This window comes from Cetorhinus maximus, chromosome 22, assembly GCF_964194155.1.
Source record: "Cetorhinus maximus chromosome 22, sCetMax3.hap1.1, whole genome shotgun sequence".
Classification (NCBI taxonomy): Eukaryota; Metazoa; Chordata; class Chondrichthyes; order Lamniformes; family Cetorhinidae; genus Cetorhinus; species Cetorhinus maximus.
Genome location: NC_135900.1, coordinates 57,072,528 through 57,095,771, shown reverse-complemented (window position 1 = coordinate 57,095,771; position 23,244 = coordinate 57,072,528). Strand labels below are relative to the sequence as shown.

Genomic DNA, 23,244 nt, shown 5'->3' with positions numbered 1-23,244 from the left:
GGAATTGAGGGCAGGGGAGGAAGGAAGGGGAAGGAAGGGGATGGAGGAGGGGATGTGAAGGAGGGAGGGGAGGGAGGTGGGGAGAGGTAGTGTGGGGGAAAGAGGGGAATGGGGGAAAGAGGGGAGTGGGGGAAAGAGGGGAGGGGGAGTGGGTGGAGTTGAGGATGGGCTGGGGGAGTGGAGGGGGAGTGGGGGAAAGAGGGAAGGGGGAGTGGGGCAAAAAGGGAAGGAGGAGTGGGGGAAAGAGGGGAGGAGGAGTTGGGGAAAGAGGGGAGGAGGAGTGGGGGAAAGAGGGGAGGAGGTGTGGGGAAAGAGGGGAGGAGGAGTGGGGAAAGAGGGGAGGAGGAGTGGGGGAAAGAGGGGAGGAGTGGGGAAAGAGGGGAGGAGGAGTGGGGAAAGAGGGGAGGAGGAGTGGGGGAAATAGGGGAGGAGGAGTGGGGAAAGAGGGGAGGAGGAGTGGGGAAAGAGGGGAGGAGGAATGGGGAAAGAGGGGAGGAGGAGTGGGGAAAGAGGGGAGGAGGAGTGGGGAAAAAGGGGAGGAGGAATGGGGAAAGAGGGGAGGGGGAGTGGGCAGAGTTGAGGATTGGCTGGGGGAGTGGAGGGGAAGTGGAGGTGTGTGGGGAAAGGGAAGTGGAGGTGTGGGGGAAGGGAAGTGGAGGTGTGGGGGAAGGGAAGTGGAGGTGTACGGGGAAGGGAAGTGGAGGTGTGGGGGAAGGGAAGTGGTGTGGGGGGAAGGGGTGGAGGTGTGGGGGGAGGGAAGTGGTGGTGTGTGGGAACAGAGGGAGGTGGTTGGGAGTGGGGGAGGAATGGAGGGTGAGGCAGAGGAAGGGAGGGGAGTTTGAGGCAGAGGAAGGGAGGGGAATGGATGGGTTAGAGGGTGGAATGGAGGGTGAGAGGGAGGAAGGGAGAGTGAGGCAAGGAAGGGAGGGTGAGGGTAGAGGGGAGGAAGGAAGGGAGGATGAGGGGGAAGGTGGGATGGTGAGGGGAGGAGGGAGGGGTAAGGTGGGTGGGGGAGGAAGGAGTGGAGGGGGAGGGGGATGGGGGAGGGGGAGGAAGGGGAATGGGGGAGGTGGAATGGAGAGTGAGGGGGAGGAAGGGAGAATGAGGTGAGGAAGGGAGGGTGAGGGTAGGGGGGAAGGAAGGAAGAGAGGATGAGGGGGAAGGTGGGATGGTGAGGGGAGGAGGGAGGTGTAAGGTGGGGGAGGAAGGAGCGGAGGGGGAGGAAGGAGCGGAGGGGGAGGGGGGATGGGGAGGGGGATGAAGGGGAATGGGGATGAAGGGGAATGGGGAGGAAGGGGAATGGGGGAGGGGGAATGGGGAGGGGAGGGGGAATGGGGAGGGGAGGGGGAATGGGGAGGGGAGGGGGAGGAGGGGGAATGGGGAAAGGGAGGGGAGAAGGGGGAATGGGGAAAGGGAGGGGGAGGAGGGGGAATGGGGAAAGGGAGGGGGAGGAGGGGGAATGGGGAAAGGGAGGGATAGGAGGGGGAATGGGGAAAGGGAGGGGTAGGGGAGGAGGGGAAGGGGAGGAGGGAGGAGGGAGGAGGGGAAGGGAAGGGGAGGAGGCAGGAGGAGGGGGAAGTGGAGGAGGGGGAAGGGGAGGAGGAAGTTAGAGGAAGGGGTAGGAGGGAAGGAGGAGGGAGAAGGAGGGGAGGAAGAAGAGGAAAAGGGAGGAGGAAGATGAAGGGGATGAGGAAGAGGAAGGGGAAGGGGAGGGGGAGGAGGAAGAGGAAGGGGAAGGGGAGGGGGAGGAGGAAGAGGAAAGGGACGGGGAGGAGGAAGAGGAAAGGGATGGAGGGGGAGGAGGAAGAGGAAGGGGAGGGGAGAGGAGAAGAGGAGGGGGAGGAGGAAGAGGAAGAGGAGGGGGAGGAGGAAGAGGAAGGGGAGGGGGAGGAGGAAGAGGAAAGGGACGGGGAGGAGGAAGAGGAAAGGGATGGAGGGGGAGGAGGAAGAGGAAGGGGAGGGGGAGGAGAAGAGGAAGGGGAGGGGGAGGAGGAAGAGGAAGAGGAGGGGGAGGAGGAAGAGGAAGGGGAGGGGGAGGAGGAAGAGGAAGGGGAGGGGGAGGAGGAAGAGCAAGGGGAGGGGGAGGATGAAGAGCAAGGGGAGGGGGAGGAGGAAGAGGAAGGGGAGGGGGAGGAGGAAGAGCAAGGGGAGGGGGAGGATGAAGAGCAAGGGGAGGGAGAGGATGAAGAGCAAGGGGAGGGGGAGGATGAAGAGCAAGGGGAGGGAGAGGATGAAGAGCAAGGGGAGGGGGAGGATGAAGAGCAAGGGGAGGGAGAGGATGAAGAGCAAGGGGAGGGGGAGGATGAAGAGCAAGGGGAGGGGGAGGATGAAGAGCAAGGGGAGGGGGAGGAGGAAGAGCAAGGGGAGGGGGAGGATGAAGAGCAAGGGGAGGGAGAGGATGAGGAGCAAGGGGAGGGGGAGGATGAAGAGGAAGGGGAGGGGGAGGATGAAGAGGAAGGGGAGGGGGAGGATGAAGAGCAAGGGGAGGGGGAGGATGAAGAGCAAGGGGAGGGAGAGGATGAAGAGCAAGGGGAGGGGGAGGATGAAGAGCAAGGGGAGGGGGAGGATGAAGAGCAAGGGGAGGGAGAGGATGAAGAGCAAGGGGAGGGGGAGGATGAAGAGCAAGGGGAGGGGGAGGATGAAGAGCAAGGGGAGGGGGAGGATGAAGAGGAAGGGGAGGGGGAGGATGAAGAGCAAGGGGAGGGAGAGGATGAAGAGCAAGGGGAGGGGGAGGATGAAGAGCAAGGGGGGGAGGGGAAGGAGGGGGGAGGGGAAGGAGGGGGGAGGGGAAGGAGGGGGGAGGGGGAGTGGGGAAGGAGGGGGAGGGGGGAGGGGAAGGAGGGGGAGGGGGAGTGGGGGAGGAGGAGGGGAGGGGAGGGGGAGGAGGAGGGAGGGGAGGGGGAGGAGGAAGAGGAAATGGATGGAGGGGGAGGAGGAAGAGGAAGGGGAAGGAGCGGAAGGAGGAGGGGGGAAAAGGAGGGGGAGAGGGAGAGCGGAGAGGGGAGAGGGGGAGGGGAGAGGGGGGAGGGGAAGAGGAAGGTGGAGGGGGAGGGGAAGAGGAAGGGGGAGGGGAAGAGGAAGGGGGAGGAGCGGAAGGAGGAGGGGAGAGGAGGAGGGGGGAAGGAGGGGGAGAGGGAAGAGGGGGAGGAGAAGAAGGGGGGAAGGAGGGGGAGAGGGGGAGGGGAAGAGGAAGGGGGAGGGGAAGAGGAAGGGGAGAGGAAGAGGAAGGGACGAGTGGAAAGCCGGGAGGGAAGGGGGCAGGAGGAAAGGTGAACCGGGGGTAGGATGTAGGAGTTCAATATGTTCCAATCGGATGTGATTACGATTTCGCTACAAAAATCGCTGATCCGGACAAGTCTGTTCAACAATAATTGTTAAGAATCTAGAGGCTTGGCTGCTAAACATGGTTTGATGTCATTGAGCAGAATACAGAAACCACCACAATCCTATCAGCACATGGGGCTTGTCCCTGCAAAAATATACACGGGCTTCTCCCACTCGGTCCCTCAGCTTTCCCTGGACAATGAGCAGAATAACAAACTCTTGGCAGATACAGTGGAGGAGAGGAGTCGATATGGATTTTAATACTTATTGAGTCCATTTATTTTTCAGACCATCCTCTCTTGAGTTAAAGCTCCTTTCGCTGTCTTTACTTACTCGGCTTGGCTTCCATTCACGATCCACCTCTCCGGGTTGCATCCTCCTGGATCTGCCCGGGCTGCGGCTGGTCAGGAATTTCAGGCTGGCAGATCAGAGGTCCTTCCAGAGAGTGATGACTGCCCACACCAACCCCGAACAAATATCCCGCCCGAGTGCTGGCGGCTCTCTCACATGACTGGACAAGTCCTTCCACCGACTCGGGGTGGCTACCGCGCGGCCCTAACGCCACCACCACTACTCTACACATCAAATCCAGAGTCCTCAGATCTGCCTATCTGATCTCATCTCATCTGGATGCATTTCACTTTGTCACGTTTTCTGGAACTTTCGTCCAGTTTTCCCAGAGATGTACGCTTTCAAAATGCCCGGAATGCTATCTCTCCCCCACCTTAATCACAGTCGCACCTTCTGCACCGGGCAAATTAAACTCCACCGGTGTTAGGATTGAAACTAGAAACATATCAAATTGATGTGAATGTTCATGGTGGTTTAGATCGTATTTTTCAAGCAGGGAGAGGGTTTGAATTTGGATTGCATTTGTTGGACTCGGCTTGAGGTTTCCTCCTCTATATCCAGCTCTAACACTCCCAAAACCCTGCACCCCCAGTTCGGCCAAACTGTCCGGCGGCAGCAAATAGGGAAATTACCTCTTGTGTATTCGAGTGATTTGTTAATTATTATACTTGATAATTGTGTTTTATCCCCCCTCCAAAACCACATTGATTTCCATTATAGGGCAGACAGACTATACTTTGGGGAAAGATTTGTATTTTGCAGCTTTCACATTTGTGGCCCGGTCTTTGTCGGTATTTCGCTGCTGATGGGCTTTTACTGCGTTTCTAATCAATGTGTATGTCTCAAGCTGAAACTGTTGTGAATTCATGTAAGCCAGGGAAGTGATAAATATTTCAAAAATATTTCAATTAACATTTGAAGTAATTTTATCCGGAACAAAGCCAACGCCAAGCAACATTGCAAACTGTAGGCGAACGTATGGAATGTCTCCAAATTGCCTACTGAGAATCAATCCCGTTAGTAAATCTGCATTTGGTTTGATTGGTTGAATATCAGAGAATGTGAAAGCGGGGGAAACATTATTGAGTTCGGATAAAAACAAAATACCGCGGATGCTGGAAATCTGAAATTAAAAACAGAACATGCTGCTGGAGAAACTCAACAGGTCTGACAGCATCTGTGGAGAGAGAAACAGTTAACGTTTCGAGTCCCTATGACTCTGAAGAGGAATTCGAATATTTCACTTCGCCCCGCATTGTTGTGACATTTTTTTGTATTCGTTTATATTTTAGGGAAAGTGTCCAAAGGCAGCAGATATATTTGTGCCAATCTCAACAGAGGCTACAGGCAAAGCTTTCTGGTAAAAGAAAGATTTGCATCTTTATAGCGCCTTTCACAACTTCAGGACGTCCCAAAGCGCTTTGCATCCAATTAAATACTTATTGCAGTATGGACGCTGTTGTAATGCAGGTGGACGGGTTGCCAAATTTTAATCCACTTCTGCATTGCATCAATGAGAAATAGAGTAAGTTTCGCTCCCAGACTTTAGTCGAAGAGCATCTTTAAAGCATATGTACAGATATGTACTGAGGAGAGCGCAAGGCCATCAGAACAGAATACACACACTGCCGACCCCAGCAAAATGGAACCTCGTCACCATGATAACCTCAACACACAAATGGAGGGACCATTGACCCTGTCAATAATGAGAAGAATCAAACGCAAGTTTAGTGAGTTCCTAGTGGATCCATCAAATTTCTCAAAGGTACAGGGAAGCATTTATACTAGCCAATGTGAAATCTGAGTGGTCTCAGGTTCCAACACAGGAGTGGTTCACACTTCTCGCCTTTCGGGTGATCCGCATTTAGATTACAAATCTCATCTGACAACCAGCCATGTGCCCATGCCTTCTAAACGCCCTGCCACTGAAACCAAGTGTAATGGTCCTAAAGGAGGTGACTTCACAATGGAATGACTCTACCGTTTATTGTCCATGCAACGTCAAAATCGCCCCCTATTGGCTGCCACCTTGTAATTGCCTTGTCATTCCAGTGTGAAGCTGTTCAAGCTGAATTTAGGCCTTGACACTGCGGTTCACGGTGCGAGACCAGTAGCTACAGTGAACGGGTTTCAACCCTGCTTATTTTGGCTGGCTGCAACTCGAACCTGTCCGGGAGGGAGAGCGCCATATATTTCTGGATGTGTACATATGCATTGCTCTCTACCAGCATTTTTAATAGTGCAAATTTTTAGAGAGACTTCAGAGGAGAGCATTATAACATTTCAGTTATTGCCAGGTTGGTCGAAAGGCGCCCTCCGGGTCTTAACTATTCCTGTGCAATGTGTAAAACAAGTGGAACAGAGGAAGCGGCATCATGGTGCGCATGAATGTCCTCGCCGATGCCCTTACAATCATCAACAATGCAGAGAAACGTGGAAAACGGCAGGTTCTCATCCGACCATGCTCCAAAGTGATTGTGAGATTCCTGACTGTAATGATGAAGCATGGCTACATTGGAGAGTTTGAGATTATTGATGACCACAGGGGTGGGAAAATAGTTGTCAATCTCACAGGCAGACTGAACAAGTGCGGTGTCATTAGCCCCAGGTTCGATGTTCAAGTAAAGGAGCTAGAAAGGTGGCAAAATGGTCTCCTGCCTTCCCGTCAGTTTGGGTACCTTGTTCTAACGACCTCAGCTGGCATCATGGACCATGAAGAGGCCAAGCGAAAACATACAGGAGGAAAAATCCTAGGATTCTTTTTCTAAAACTTAATACCAGTCTATAATAAAACAAATCTCTATTGTCTCTCTGGTTGTCAGAAGCTTCATTCGTTTTGCTTGGATCAGGTCGGGCCTGGACTCTGGTTTGGGTGTGAAGGGGAAATTGCTTGGGACCCAGGCTAAATGTAATATGAATGCACCTGTCATTCCAACGACAAGGACTGAAATAAACGCTATATGTTTCTAAGCTGTTCCAACTGACTCTCCAAGAACTTCTTTCGACTTAATTTTTAACCTTTCTTAATGTCCACAGCCTATTCCACGCGCTCTTGACTAATCTTAAAACGTGACCGGCATTTGGACACCGGTAAGCACTCTCAGCCCATCTTTGCAAACACACATCCAATAACCTCCATTTTGCTTGGCTACAAAACCATGCGAAGAGATCATTTTAAGCGCTGTTTAAATGGATAGATTTGCCCAGGAAATCATCCAACACCGAACTGTGTTTGCGATACTCCGCCTCCCTAGGTGCACATGCAGGCATCGCCTATCTTACCTCCCCACATGGTACATGGTGGACTTTAGGACTTTGACTGGAGTCTGATTGCCTTTTGTCCCACACTTGCATTAGAGGTTAAAACAAGGAGGTAGACAACTGTACAAACAGAAGACTCCGAGCACCTACCACAAGGGGAGAGAAACGGCTGCAGCGTTGCAATTGCTGGAATAGCAGCAAGCTCCAGAAGAACTCCAGCAGCTAAACCAATTAAGAAAAGTTACAACCATTTGAAAAAGAAAAAAACAAAAAGCTAAAAGCTACTGCGGATGCTGGAAATCCAAAACAAAACAAAAACAGAATTACCTGGAAAAACTCAGCAAGTCTGGCAGCATCGGCGGAGAAGAAATCAGTCAACGTTTCGAGCCTTCATGGCCCTTCGGCAGAACTGGCAGTTCTGCCGAAGGGCCATGAAGGCTCGAAACGTTGACTGATTTCTTCTCCGCCGATCTGCCGAAGGGCCATGAAGGCTCGAAACGTTGACTGATTTCTTCTCCGCCGATGCTGCCAGACTTGCTGAGTTTTTCCAGGTAATTCTGTTTTTGTTTTGTTTTGAAAAAGAAAACACAGAAAGGTCGGCTCCAATCGGCATCTGAAAGATAAAGGATAGGTTAAAATTGAGAGTGTTGTGTTGGTCAGCCAGGCTCTACTTCTAATCGAAGATTACTCTCAGCTAGTTCTGCTGAAGGATCTCCGCCCCATACTCTAGTTTATCTTTCTGTTCCAGATGTTAACGCAGCTGCTGCGTATTCCCAACAAGTGTTCCCGTTTCAAATTAACAGTCTCGACAGTTTCCCTTTACCCCATTCGATTTCAATGTCTTTTCTTCTTGGAATAAAAAGTATTTGAATCAACAAACATCGATTAATAATATTTTATTGGTTCTGTTAGCAAACGATAATCTGAACTATATCACCAGGTTATGTCGAGTAAAAGCATTATTTATATTAAAAACACTTGAAAACCATATAAAGCCACAAATGATTATCTATTGATTTGCAGTGGGGGTTGCTTTAATCCTGTTTCAATTGATGTTTCCAATAACGAATTCGTTCTTCGCTAACAAAAACGATATAATTCACAGAAAGAATATGCAGAACCCACTAAAGTAGGAAACAGTGTTTTGGGAAGCAGGGGCAAGTTATCTAGGTGTTCTGATCTCAGAATACCACTGTACTGAGATCAGAATATCTAAAACAAAAACAGAATTACCTGGAAAAACTCAGCAGGTCTTGCAGCATCGGTGGAGAAGAAATCAGTTAACGTTTCGAGTCTTCATGACCCTTCGGCAGAACTGCTGACCTGCTGAGTTTTTCCAGGTAATTCTGTTTTTGTTTTGGATTTCCAGCATCCGCAGTAGCTTTTAGCTTTTTGTTTTTATCTCCGAATATCTAAGTTTGGTTTCTAAAGTTAGCCACACCCAATGTACCAACCGTTTCTTTCAGGAAAATAAAGAAAATTACTCGCACTATTATAGGCCCTTTCACGGCTTCAAGACGCTTTACTGCCAATGAGGCACTCATTGAAGTGCAGTCACTGTTGTAAGCTAGGGAATGCCGCAGCGCACAGCAAGATCCCATGATAAATGACCAGGTCACCTGCTTTTGTGATGTTGGTTGGAGGGTAAATATTAACCAGAGAATATGGTCTTCTCGACCTAGTGGATGAGTAGTCTGACAGAATCGAGAAATATTTAAGGTTGCAAAGGAAAATGTCCATATTGGTAACACATATGACTACAAGCTGCGCTCGGGAAGAACTCTTTTACGTGTCAGATATACCTGGGACTTGGATTTCAGCGTTTTTGCTAACAAGTGTTCTGCAGAAAGGGCGTGTAAAAGTGCGCTGACCCAAATCAAAACGGAGTTATTGACTGACATTTACTCCTGCCAGAAATGACCAAGGTTTAAGATTTGGCAGAAACCACAGCAGAAATTAATCGGGGGCTTTTGAAAGCCCCTCGGGGCTTGTGACAGGAGTTGGGCCGAGGTAACGCTCCGCTCAGGCTCCTCTGACTGCACCGTGTTCCGAGGATTGGCGCTGGTGTCAGTCAAACACCTCACGGTCTGAAGCGCTCTCCAGATTTGACGCGAACTGCCAGGCAGAAGGAAGAGAATGTGTGTAAAGAAAAAAAAGGAGGTGCCTCTTTGCCGGGCGGGCGGGCGGGCGGGCGAGAGTCGGATCTCCAGTGACGAGCAAAACTGAACGCCAGCCCACTGAGAAAGCACACAAATAAAAACTTTCATTGCCGACTGCTGCAAGTGAATTAGTGACTTTATCACTCACCTCCAGATGGGAACATCTATGGAGCGTTATTGGCACAACACATTGTAATGGGCAGGGTTTGGAGGAATGGTGCCTGACTGTCACACGGGCTTGCAGAACGCTCATGTTGTGTTTATTTCCGTCCAAAATCTGCAACACGGAGAAAAGGGGCGTCTACGAAAACACACACACACACACCACGAAAAGAGCAAGTAGATTTTTAGCATTCAAGCAGATATGGACAACACTTACTCTCATCGCTACCGCGCAGATAAGATCCTTGGAGCCACTTCTACTGGGAGAGAGAGTCTACATACTGGAGACGGTATGATCAGCACTTCCAAACCCTTGGCTTTCTCTATCGAGCGAATCATGGCCAGGACACCAGAACCGAAGTGCGTCCCTTACCCAAACCTACTACAAGGATCGGTGACCAAGGGCGAGCCGAAGCACGTGTTCCACCTGAACTCTTCCGTGCCCTGTATGATCCCACTGCTGCCCCTGGGTTACGAAAGCAGCTCCAAAGTTGGCCTGACCGGTACAGAGCTCCGCAAAAGCCACTTGGATGTTTCCTACGACTGCAATCACTTGGTGAACTGCGGCGTGCCGGCCAAAGCGGACCTGTCTAACCACTCGCCACCGCTGGAGCAGTACAGACTCATCCGGCCGCGGGTGGTTAACCAGTCCTCCTTCCATGCCATGGGGGCTCTGTGCTACCTGAACTGCGGCGATGGCCCGTGTCCGCCCCCGGCCGCCGCCACCATCTTCAACGTGCACCCGATGGCCTCCTACCTGCTGGGCTCCCCCCTCGCTCTCCAGCAGAAAGCCTTCCTCACCGACAAGAACAAGGTGGTCCTGCAGCCCTCGGTGGAGCGGTACCCGGCGGCTTTTAAAGAACTCTCCCCCGCTCAGATTCAGCACTATGTGAAAGAGAGTGCGCAGTTTCTCTCCGAAAAACTGGCCTTGAAACATGCATCCAAACTCAACAACAACTCGCCCGGCAGCAAACCCAAAGTTTTCACCTGTGAAGTGTGTGGAAAGGCAAGTCTCTATTCTCCTTCTCTCAATTGCTGCCCATTCCCGCTCCCCCCCCCACCCCCCCTATTCTGATCTAGAAATTAGGCTTTTGAGAAACAAGTGTGACAATTCCCGAGAATCTAATTCGTTCCTCCCCTCCATCATTTTGTGTTTTTTAGGTATTTAACGCGCATTATAATTTAACCCGTCACATGCCAGTGCACACTGGAGCTCGACCGTTCGTCTGCAAAGTCTGTGGCAAAGGCTTTCGCCAGGCCAGCACTCTGTGCCGGCACAAGATCATTCACACACAGGTATGTCCGCCCGCTTCCTCCAATCCGCCACGGTTACAAATGGAGCTCCCAAACTCGTACAGGGTACAGCCCGAGCTGGAGCACTCTGGAGCGCACTTCATGGTGAAGTCTGGGCGGTGGACGGCTCTGATAACCTTGGCAGAGAGTTCAAGCATTTGCTGTGACAAAAGATGGCGAAGGAAGTGGACCCCACTACATAACACTGGGGCGAGAAAGTTTACAGTGTGCGATGTGATGGGGGCGAGGGAGGGGAGGGGGGGTACACATTCTAAAAATGTAATGTTACGAGGAGCCTGTGTGTCCATTGATTAAATCATATACACGGAGACATGGACAGAGAGAGGACAAAACCTCCAGGAACAAAGAGGGGGAGACAGTACATGGACAGAGAGAGAGAGAGCGGGCAGACTGAACGTGGGCAGAGAGGGAGAGAGGGGATGGAGCAGGCGCTCCATGTTATATGTGAACCTCTCGGTGATGTGTCCCCTGTGTGTGTCCATGTACTGTCTACCACCTGTCTGTTCCGGGAGTTTGCCCTCTCTCTTTGCCCATGTCCATGTGAGTAGGGCAGTGGTCTGAGGAGTTTCAGGTCCCACACTGGCACTCACTCTTTGTGATGTCAGAAATGATCACGGGCCTTTATTTCTGGAGTGGGTGATACATTTATTGAATGAGGTTTCTCTGTACTGGGGGATTTGCAGTTGACATCTTCCCGTTTTTAGCTGAAGGTGAAAAGCAGAGAGTTTGGGTCAGATTGTTGCTTTCCTGGAGAGTTTCACTGCTCGGAAAACCGAAGGTGTGTAAATGTGCCGGCAAAATTCACTGAATTTCCATTTTCCATCAATTGGCAGGAAAAACCTCACAAATGCAACCAGTGTGGAAAAGCGTTTAACCGAAGTTCCACACTCAACACTCACACCAGAATACACGCTGGTTATAAACCCTTTGTGTGCGAGTTCTGTGGTAAAGGCTTTCATCAAAAAGGTAGGACTGGGCTGGTGTAGGGGGTGGGGGTCGGGGGTGGAATCACAGATAGACACACTCAGAGAGTTAACATAGAAGTAAACAAAACACTGAGAACGAATTCATCTCTGTTTAATATACACATAACAAGTTTCCAAACGAGTGAGTTAAAATGACTTGTATAAGTCCACAAAAAATAATTCGCGTATGCAAAATCATTCGACTTTTAGCAATATTTTGTGATGAAATATTTCTAGTTTCAATACAGTTGCTCACATTTTTAACTATTTACTGAAGCATTTATTCACCTGACAGAGTCCATAATACAACCAGTGAGCAGAGTCAATCGTTGTTAACCTACGAGTTTTATTTGGCCTGTTCCGCTGCAGTTTAAATCCGAGTCTTGCATTATTTTCAGGTAACTACAAGAACCACAAACTGACTCACAGCGGGGAGAAGCAGTTCAAATGCAGTATCTGCAACAAAGCTTTTCACCAAATCTATAACCTTACCTTCCACATGCACACCCACAACGACAAGAAGCCCTTCACCTGCTCCGCCTGTGGCAAGGGGTTCTGCCGGAACTTTGACCTGAAAAAACACATCAGGAAGTTACACGACAACTGCCCGGGATCCCATTCGTCAGCGGCAGACATGCCCATGGAGGAGCCTCGGAAATAATCACTGGAGACCAACAGACACACGCGAACATATATATATATATTATATATATAAATAAAACCGCTAAGTACATTTTGCATGCAGATTTCTATTATATACAAAATGAATAAAGACTCGGACACAGAGATTGTTGCGACTTGAAGGCCTTTTATCTAAGACAGTTGGAAAAATAATTCGCTTCATCTCAGGTTTGGAGAGATGTAAAAAAAAGAGTATAATGTATTTATTTGGGTCTGTTTCGTTCCCTGCTGCATGGATTTCGTCTGTTTGGATTCCCTCATTCTCCGCTAATTACAGATTATATTGAGCTCAGTCGCCACCCTGGCAATGGAGGACATGGGCGCTTTTTGATTCCCCCGCGCTGTCTCTTTCCTCTCGCTCCGATGTAAAATAAAATGCCCGGCTCCTTCCTTTCTGTGTTGTAAAGAAATGTTCATCCGTATCAGGAAGGGGAATTGCTGCGACCCGACTTTGCTGTATGTTTCCCTGATGAAATAAATTCTTGTAATTCTCCAGAGAGTGGAATATTTTGCATGTTTTGAGAATGTGATTTTAAGAGTTGAGGTTTTAAATTAAACCATCAGTTAAGCCTATTCAATATTATATCATTTTATACCTGTTCACTATATACATTGACATTTCACTCTCTCTAGTATTAAGCATATATGTTATTCTACACATATACATATAGGCACGCCTCACTATCTACCATAGACTGTATAAGGATTTATTAAGTATGCATTTTATTGATAGCAGTGATCAGTTTTCGAGTTTCCTGCATGTTGTAATCAATATTGCAAATTTAAACAACTTACTTTGTGCTTCTAGTAGAGTTAAGGAAGAAAACGAAAGCAGTGCATAGATGTAACAGCCGAAGGGGGGAATAATCGGTGCTGCAATGGGGTAAGTGAGAGAAACTGTTTAGAAAATGATATATTCGAAGGCGATCGTAATAGATGGAATTAATCCATTTTACAAAGATTAGTGGGCACTAAATATTGTTCTGTAATTTCTTGTATAGTCTGCACAACTTGGTTTGACTGGTCTAATTTAAAAGCCTTTTTATCTAAAAAAAATAATTGCAGCCTGCTGTCTTTGCGCCTATTAAAATGCAAACTGTTATGACATTAATTAAGGGGAGTTTAATGAATAAAGTGTGGGCTACACGCGGCTGGTTTGAAGGTATAATGACGAGCAATTACTGAGTCCTCTGTAAGAAAAATATACTCGAATGAACGGGTTTGAATTGGCGAAGAAACGACGTCAACTTAAATTAGGGCGACAAGCAGTTTCATGAGGGCAACATTTCGGAAAATATTTTTTTCTGTGGCGGGAGAGGGAAATGCTTTAATTCTAACTGAAGACTCAGGACCGCATTTATTAAAGGCGAATCAAGAGCATCTCCTTCACCTTAACCAGTTATCCAATTTGAGCGAATAACACGTCAAACTAAATTCAGCGGTGAGCTCGGTTCATGGGAAAGAGAAGTCCGGCTGTTAACAATCGTCACCGGGTTTATCCCGTCACGACAGTATTTATACCCTGGTTATGTGGACTGTTTTCTTCTAAGGCGTGTTCTTGGCCTTTTCAATGGGATGCCAATGTTTGTTGTTAAATCTGCTCCTGTGCAATTACTTGGACAGAACAGAACCAAGCATACAAAACAAAACATCATCCCAATGATGAATATATCGGGAAGGAATTGCTGACCAGTGGGACGAGTTGGATGGCTCGTTCAAAGAGTTGGCACCGACGCGATGAGCCGAATGGCTTATTTCAGTGAAGCTTGTTCGGTGTCCTGTCACCCCCCAATGACCCGATAACAGGGAGAGCCATAGGGTATGTTTTTAAATAACATATTCCACTGCCCTGTACTCCATAGTCAGGGACTCTGGTATTTGAGGCTTTCGATATTTCGATTCAATCTAATAATAAATTCGACTGCAGCTTCAAAAATCTGCAGCGATTATGAGTTGGAAAAAGTGAGATCGGCTTAGTGCCTGGGAGAAATAGAGATGTTCAGAGAAAAAATGTTATTTAATTAAAGCACAGCAACGGGTGCGGAAACAGATGTAAACTGGTTAATTCTCTCCACATGTCTTCATTTTACACAGCTCAAATTGCAAAGATATCAATTAAAAAATAAAAATAAAGTTTAAAAATAGCCAATGTTGATAAACGGCGGAAGTAGCGAAAGATGAATTATATAGGGAAAGGGGTGGCTTGTAGACTGAGCTCATCTGGTAGAAAGTTAATTGTGGATTGCTATATTTTCTTTCCATATACATGGGCAACACTGTAGCTGCAAGTCAGCCAGCTATTTATTTTCCTGTTAAGGCACGGGTCCTTCCTGTGATTCTGTGGTCTGGGAGTGAAAATGGTATTTGGTGGCTAATTATCGCCGAGCTTGGAACTGTCGGATTGTCATTATAACAGCCGCTCATCATTTTCAACTCCGATGAAATTCGTGCTGCTCACTCAGTTCACTTCATCCAGAGGCAGAGACGCTCATTAACTCGGGGCCCAACTTGCAAAACCAGCTCAGACGCGGTCGTTACAGAACCTGGGTGAAGACTGTCATTGAAACAGGCTTAGCACTCGGCTCCTCCCGTGGTAATTGCACTCCACATAAGATCTTACCTGCTTATAATTTACTACCCAGAGAGAGAGAGATGAAAATTAAACAACTCTGCTCTGCGGGGCTGAGAGAGGATTCACTTTCAAAAGGATCGGTGAAAGGCACTTAAAGTGCAGGGAAAGATGCAGAAAAACGTCACCTCCCCCTACCCGCTTGGAAATTTGCAAAAGGCTTTTCAATTCTAGAAATGGTCGTTATGATATCTTTTTGTTCAGACGGTTCAATGATTTTAAAGATCTTTAACCCTACCACTTCCCTATGGCGAACAGCTCTTTATGTGACCTGATTCGCACGGAAAAAGGGAAGAATAGCGCTGAGCGGGAATTCTTACCCGTCTCCTTCTCCCCTTCCCTGGCGGGCTGGGTGGCGTTTGATTCGGGCCCGGTAGGGGATGTTCATAGGTGTATGTGATAAATCAAACATACACTATGCTTCATATGTATGAGACGATGGTTCTTGGTAAAGGTGTAAGAAGCAATTCGATGCTGATTTTTTTTAACCTGAATTTGCTCCACCAAAGCCCATTCTATAGCCAAAAAAATCAGCAACATTTTTCAAACAAGATTCCGTGTATTTAGTTTAAAACAATCCGTTTAAATGCTGGATGAATGAGTCCGGTCTCAGTAATCCAGGTGAAATTTAATGCACCGAATTAGGAGTGAAGGTGCAGACAGAGTCCTATCTCAGCTTCACTTTCTCCAATTAGGATTGAGCTGGACACTGGCAATTTAAAAATAGCCAATGTTGATAAACGATGGAAGTAGCACAACATGGATTAAATAGGGAAAGGGGTGGCTTGTCAATTTGTACAGACATATTACATTTTATTCGTTGTCATCTAAATTGTAAAAAAGAGTTTTCATTCAGAGTTAATCGCAAGTAATCACCTCCTCACCCGGTGTGATTATCATTCAAGTGTTTCTACACTCAGCAGTCGATTTGTTAAGGAGAGTTTACTTTAAAATGTGGATCAGGTTATTATTTTGGGCTTTGAATCGTGCTGGATCCCCTCATATCTGACATTAATATTTACCTTGTTTTGATTTGCTTACCGGAGGGGCTGACAGGACATGTAACATCTATTGCTTCAGAGGTGTTACACTGTCAGATTTCAAACCCAGCATCGTATGGGGTCAATGGGAAACTCAGAAACAACTGAAAATGAAATGCAAGAGAGTTGCATGTCGTGGGGGAGAAAGTAGGTTCTTTTTGAATAGACACCCTGAGACAACTACTCTGTTCCAACGTGAACTGACAGCTATCGCTCACTTTCCTTCTTCCCGTTTAAACTATAGCCTTTTGGAATGGTTGCACGATAATCCTTTACGCTACACTCACAGGAACCAACCATAAAAAATAATAGTGATAAAAAGACATATTCGTTTTATTAATGAAAGATAAATATGTTGACTGCTTTACCTTTGAGGGAGAGCGTTTTCATTTTGATCAATATTTAACTTGCCGAAATTGTTTGGTGGGCGAAAATTTAAATAATCTTTATGAAGCATTCCAGAAATAATTCCTTCTAAACTTTTGTAGGGCGTTGGCATTAAGCGTCTGGAGGAACTATCCAGAAAGCATCCTCTAGTGGAAATCGGAAGGAATAGCAACAGATTGCACTTTCATATTTTTCCTGGCAGACAAGATTTGCTGCTGTGAATATTAATATAAAGATGATTTCCCAGTTTAGTTTTCAACAGGAAAACGAACCATCAGAAATCTTTCGATGAACAGACATAAAACAAACACCTTGGAATATAGCGTATAAGTAATTCAAGACTTGACATGTGGTAAGTGTAAGTTGCTGGGGAAGAACAAGTGACTTTCGACTTGCGGTTCCCAAAGCTTTCTACCACCGGGGGTTCCTCTCATCATCTGAGTGTATATGGGACTAATTAATAGAGATTAATTGCTGCGATTAGTCAGAGGGAGAGAGAGCTGTGGTCATTATTGTGGAAGGGGAGAGAGCTGTGGTCATTATTGTGGAGGGGGAGAGAGAACTGTGGTCATTATTGTAGAGGGGAGAGAGAGCTATGGTCATTATTTGTAGAGAGGAGAGAACTGTGGTCATTATTTGTAGAGGGGGAGGGAGCTGTGGTCATTATTTGTGACGGGGGAGAGAGAACTGTGGTCATTATTTGTAGAGAGGAGAGTGTTGTGGTCATTATTTGTAGAGGGGAGAGAGTTGTGGTCATTATTTGTAGAGGGGAGAGAGAACTGTGGTCATTATTTGTAGAGGGGAGAGAGAGCTGTGGGTATTCCTTGTAGAGGAGGACGGAGCTGTGGTCATTATTTGTAGAGGAGAGAACTGTGGTCATTATTTGTAGAGGGAGAGGGAGCTGTGGACATTATTTGTAGAGGAGGAGGGAGCTGTGGATATTCTTTGTAGAGGAGGAGGGAGCTATGGATATTCTTTGTAGAGAAGGAGGGAGCTGTGGATATTCTTTGTAGAGTAGGAGATAGCTGTGGTCATTATTTGTAGATGGGGAGGGAGCTGTGCTCATTATTTGTAGAGGGGGAGGGAGCTATGGATATTCTTTGTAGAGTAGGAGATAGCTGTGGTCATTATTTGTAGAGGGTGAGGGAGCTGTGGTCATTATTTGTACAGGGGGAGAGAGAGCTGTGGTCATTATTTGTAGAGAGGGAGAGAGCTGTGGTCATTATTTGTAGAGGGGGAGAGAGAGCTGTGGTCATTATTTGTAGAGGGGGGAGAGAGCTGTGGTCATTATTTGTAGAAGAGGGGAGAGCTTAGTCATTCTTTGTAGTTGTATTGTTAATGATTCAAAAGGAAAGTGTTTATAATCATTCCTCACATTGCAACTAGACTAATTCGTCTTACCAACATGTGCTTTTTCATTTCATTGTGTCCTTAGTTTACAGCTTAGATGAGGATTAAATGGAATCTTTAGTGTGGAGTCTGTCAGTTTTATTATTAATTTGGAGTCATATTATGTGACCAAAGATGTCTGGATATGATTAAAAAAAGGATTACTTCATTCTGGTTCCCCCTTCCACATTGCTTGATGGCATAGTTGTCATGGAGAACAGATTGAGCAGAAGATATGCAGTTACCTAATCCCAGTATATTATTTAGCAGGAAAGAAAACATTTAAAAACTTAAATGTGGATCACAAATGCCCACTGTGCAATGCCTTAAAATTTGCAGCACCAGATTGATACAGACATCCAATTCACACCCGTTAAAGCTACAAGTGTAATTTTCAAATGGGGGTCAGACTGGAGTTCACTGCTTAAACTTTGCGAATATTTACAATAACAATACTTCACTGTAATCCATTGGGAGGGAATTTAGAGTGATGACTTCTATTGTAGAACAGTGCTGCAGGTACATTGGTAGCCTTGTACATTATTTAGAATGACATGCTATAAACAAATGAGAGAGGAATCATCATCATTAAAAATGGATAGCTCATTTATCAGAGATATAAACAACCAAATATATACACACACACATATAAATATATACATATGAAATATAGCGTAGGAGGCCATTTGGCCCATTGTGCCTGTCTCAGCTCTTTGAAAGAGCTATCCAATTAGTCACACTCTCCTGCCCTTTTCCCCATAGCCCTGCAATTTTACTCCCTTTCAAGTATCAAGAATCCTCTAAATAACCCCGTCATTAAATAATATGGAGATTATTTGCTTACCTAGGATGCATGAATAGATACATCAATCACATGGGTCAAGGTTTTAGCCATGAACATCCAGTTTCACTAACTCAGATCTTTAAGGCAGCAGTCAACAGGGAGTGCTCTGACTGGTAGGCCATTGAAAATGCTTGGGATTTTACATTGTGAATATTTGCAATACTAAACCAGCTAAGTGTGACATGACAACCTTGGATAGTAGGCTGGGCAGCTGCTGGTTGACTTTGTCAGTTTGCTGACGACATGGTTCCTCCTCCCCCACCAGCTTCACCAGCCTAGTTCAGGTATATTAGCTATCGCAGCTCCTTGGTGTTCCCTGGCTGATCTATGTGCCACTAAAACTTATATGAGTCACTTCAGTCGGAGGCTAACTTGTACTGCACTGCAGTGATTCTTCCTTCCAAAATTGTGCATTAAGTAGCTTGATTTCTTTAAAAACAAGAATGATAATTCAGGAAAGTTAACTGCATTTTTAATACTCTCTTAGAATCAATTAAAGTTATTTCTCGTTTGTTGATGACTTGTTAGATAATACATTTTCAGCATTTCTGTATGCAGACCCTTTTCGTGCGATGTTTGAACTGTGACTATTGTTTAACTTTTTTAAATGTTCAAGTGAAATATATTTCAGATAACAGCAGTCTTATTTTTAAGAAGTCATAATAGTAAATGTTCTCTTTTTTAGAAATAAAGCATTGCAGATTGTGTTGTTCTTAAAATTTATTTAATGACAAAACATTGTGTAAAGACTACCCTCTCATGAAAGTTACCAAAACAAATGATCAAAATGCTGTAATGATAACACTTAGCATTTCCCTGTCTTTGGGTCTCTCTGAGCTATCTTCTATTCCTTAGTCAGAATATTTCTAGCCCTCAACAAGTAACTACAACCTCTAACTCCCTTTCCACCCCATGAAGAAGCTGTGGTACCTCATCCCGATATCATGGCCTGGTTGAGATAGGAAACTCCTACATTCATAATTTTGGCTTTTATCTCGTTCCAGCTACACCTGTGATTGTTTTAAAGATGCAGTAGTTTGATATTTGTTTCTCCATTGGATCACACTTTAAAAGGAGTTTGAAGCTCAACTGACTATTAACCGTTTCATCATAAAGGACAGAAGAAAGCATTGTTATACACCACTAATGTGACCATAGCATATGCTTAACAAGTAGCACCCAGGATCACGAGTGGTGAACAACCAGAATTAGGCTTTCTGTTTATTTTCAAGCATTACTGAAGCTTCAGGTTCAGCTTCAGCTTTCACTCAGTTCCCTGTTGACAGGGAGATCTGCCTCCAAGAGTTAACTTACCAACTTACCCAACTTATATTGGGTAATCAAAATATTTGTGAATATTTTATGATATGTTTCCATTTTATTGAATCTAGAAGAATAATATGAGGAAATAGTCGCTGATACATAATTTTGCTGTAGTGGTTGTTGGAGACCAAAACCGTACACAATATTGCAGATGTGGTATGACCAAGAACCTGTATAGCTGCAGTAAAACCTCCCTACTTTTATTTTCCATTCTCCTGAAAATAATGTCAACATTCCATCTGTGCTGTATTTGGGTCGTATTTATTATGTAGATTGCTAACTGTTCCAGATTTCCTCCTCAGCAATAACTTCAAAACTTGGAAATTGTAACTGAAACAATGCAACAATCAGATCAGCTCCATACAGTAAGACATTTCTAACTATTATGTGCTTGATGTTCCATGCTCTCAATTAGTCACTGTTGAAACCCATTAAGCCCTGTCAACCAACATCAAGAATTAAATCATTCAACCAAGTTTGCAACAGATCAAGATATTTTGAGTTTTAACATTGTCTGGCTCCATGACAACCGTTTTATAATCCTTTACTCTCTTAATCAAGCAAACATGCTATTACAGAGCAAATCTCTAATAGGATAACAATAATAATGGACCAGATTGCAATTTTTATTTGATAAAGCAAAGATGAGATCTGTGGTGTTGAAGCTGTATTTGTACAGGTAGTAGGATGACAATGGTGGATAAGCTGATAGTTCTGTGTAGAACTTATTATCCACCTGAGATCTCAATAAGAAATATTAGTATCCTTTTCACATGGTCTATCAAGGTTGTAGCTGAAAATGGCCAGTTAAAGAAGGTGAATTCTGCCATAGAAGATAGCATTCAGTCTGAAGTGTTCTACAGGTAAATAACCTGTGATTGTGCTATGATTACATCAGGAAGTCAAAACTCATTTTAATAAACTTGATTATTTATGAGCTGTTCACAGAACATGCTTCACAGAATCTTACAGCACAGATGGAATGTTGGCATTATTGTAAGGGGAATGGAAAATAAAAGTGGGGAAGTTTTACTGCAGCTGTTACATCGCCTTGGTGAGACCACATCTGGAATACTGTGTACGGTTTTGGTCTCCTTATTTGAAAAAAGATATAATTGCATTAGAAGCAGTTCAGAGAAGGTTCAATCGATGCATTCCTGGGATGAAGGGCTTATCTTATGAAGAAAGTTTGAACAGGCTGGGCCTATACCCACTGGAGTTTAGAAGAAGTGATCTTATTGAAATATATAAGATCCTGAGGGGATTTGATAAGGTGGACATTGGGGAGATGTTTCCACTTGTGGGAGAGACTAGAACCAGGGGACACAGTTTAAGAATAAGAGGTAAGACAGAGATGAGGAGACGTTTTTTTCTCTCAAAGGGCTGTTAGTCTGTGGAATTCCCTTCCCCAGAAAGCATTGCAGGCTGGGCCATTGAATGTATTCAAAGCAGAGTTAGACAGGTTTTTGATGGACAAGGGAGTCGAGGGTTATTGGGCATAGACGGCAAAGTGGAGTTGAGACACAACCAAATCAGCCATGATCTTATTGAATGGTGGAGCAGGCTCGAAGAGTTGAAAGGCACTACTAAATTGATTTCCACCATCCTTTCAGGCAGTGCTAGATCAAAGAAACTCATTCTGTAAAAAAAAAATAATTCTCTCCCTTCTTTGGAATTGTACCATGTGACCTAACAGCTTTATGGGAATAATTTACTGACTAACACAGGGGAATCCTATAACTTCTATGTATACATCAGACATTTTTTTTAAACAAGCCTCCCTTTTTACGTTTTGAAAAGTAATGTTTTTGGTTATTAAATAAACCAGCTTATTTAATTACTTACATGGCTTTGTTGGTGCACACTTACCTTTGAGTCATAAAATTGTGGGTTCGATTTGCTCTCTAGGACTTATGCACATAATTGAGGCTAACGTGCAGCACTGATGAAGCTTCAGAGGTGCCATCTTTCCAATAGGATGTTAAAGCAGGCTGTAGTTTGTCTGCTCAAGTGGATGCAATAAACATCTAATGACATTTTTGAAGAAGAGCAGGGAGTTCCTCTGGTGTCTTGGATGGTTTTCTCACTCCTCAACTATTCACATCATTTACTGTTTGTAGGGTATTATGCACAAAACTGACTGGCACATTTGCTTGTAAAACAGTAACTTACAGGTAAAAATTAATTCATTGGCTGTGAAGAGCTTTCAGTGTCGTAAAGATATGTAAGGCGCTATATAAACACAAAAGTCTTTCTTGCTGTTGTTCAGACCTATTCCAGTGAAAAGCAAGTTTTCTTCGTATAGAGCTTTATTTGTTCAAATGGCTCCAATTATGTTGTTGTTTTCCAGTTCCAGCCTCTAGATTGTCATGATGAAGAAAGAACTTGCATTTATATATCACTTCAGCCTAGATTTTGCGGTGTAATATGAACATATGAACAAGGAGCAGGAGTAGGCCATTCAGCCCCTTGAGCCTGCTCTAATCACCATCATGGCTGATCTGATAGTAACCTGAAATCTGTATCCCACCTACCCCAATAACCTATCACTCCCTTGCTTACCAAGAATCCATCCACCTCTGTCTTAAAAATATTCAAAGACTATGCTTCCACCACCTTTTCAAGAAGAGAGTTCCAAAGATTCAAGCCCCTGAGTGAAAAGAAATTCACCTCATCACTGTTTAAATGGGCAACCCCTTATTTTTAAACAGTGACCCCTAGTTCTAGATTCTTCCACAAGAGGAAACATCCTCTCCACATCCACCCTGTCAAGACCCCTTCAGGATCATATATGTTTCAATCAAGTTGCCTCTTACTCTTCTAAATTCCAGCAGATATAAGCCAAGCCTGTCAAACCTTTCCTTATAAGACAACCCACTCATTCCAGGTATTAGTCTGGTAAACCTTCTCTGAACTGCTTCCAATGCATTTACATCCTTCGTTAAATAAGATGACCAATAATGTACACAGTACTCCAAATGTAGTCTCACTAGTGCCCTGTACAACTAAAGCATAACCTCCCTACTTTTATGTTCGATTCCCCTCACAATAAATGATAACATTCTATTAGTTTTCCTAATTACTTGCTGTACTTGCATACTAGCCATTTGCGATTCATGCACTAGGACACCCAGGTCCCTCTGCATGTTAGAATTCTGCAATCTTTCACTATTTAGATAATATGCTTCTCTTTTATTCTTCCTGCCAAAATGGACAATTTCACATTTTCCCACATTATACTCCATCTGCCAGATCCTTGCCCATTCACTTAACCCATCTATATCTATTTGTAGGCTCCTTATGTCCTCTTCACAACTTACTTTCCTACCTATCTTTGTGTCATTGGCAAATTTGGCAACCATCCCTTCATCCAAGTCATTTATATAAATTGTAAACAGTTGAGGTCCCAGCACTG

At 45.3% G+C, this 23,244-nt stretch overlaps 1 protein-coding gene and 1 pseudogene across 1 annotated transcript; both read left to right on the top strand.

The window, feature by feature from the left end:
• Positions 1-6,040: 6,040 nt before the first annotated feature.
• Positions 6,041-6,464, top strand: LOC144696376 (small ribosomal subunit protein uS8 pseudogene; annotated as a pseudogene).
• A 3,085-nt stretch (positions 6,465-9,549) lies between these two features.
• fezf1 (FEZ family zinc finger 1) lies at positions 9,550-12,197 on the top strand. Its single transcript, XM_078567537.1, has 4 exons — positions 9,550-10,263; positions 10,419-10,553; positions 11,405-11,537; positions 11,935-12,197. Exons 1-4 carry the CDS (start codon positions 9,550-9,552, stop codon positions 12,195-12,197), a joined length of 1,245 nt encoding a protein of 414 aa, XP_078423663.1.
• Positions 12,198-23,244: the final 11,047 nt, after the last annotated feature.

Excerpts from the sequence above, each read along its gene's own strand:
- fezf1 (XM_078567537.1), top strand. The coding sequence starts at position 9,550 with ATGATCAGCACTTCCAAACCCTTGGCTTTCTCTATCGAGCGAATCATG. Across the intron at positions 10,264-10,418 it reads CCTGTGAAGTGTGTGGAAAG|GTATTTAACGCGCATTATAA; the intron begins GCAAGTCTCTAT and ends TGTGTTTTTTAG. Across the intron at positions 10,554-11,404 it reads ACAAGATCATTCACACACAG|GAAAAACCTCACAAATGCAA; the intron begins GTATGTCCGCCC and ends ATCAATTGGCAG.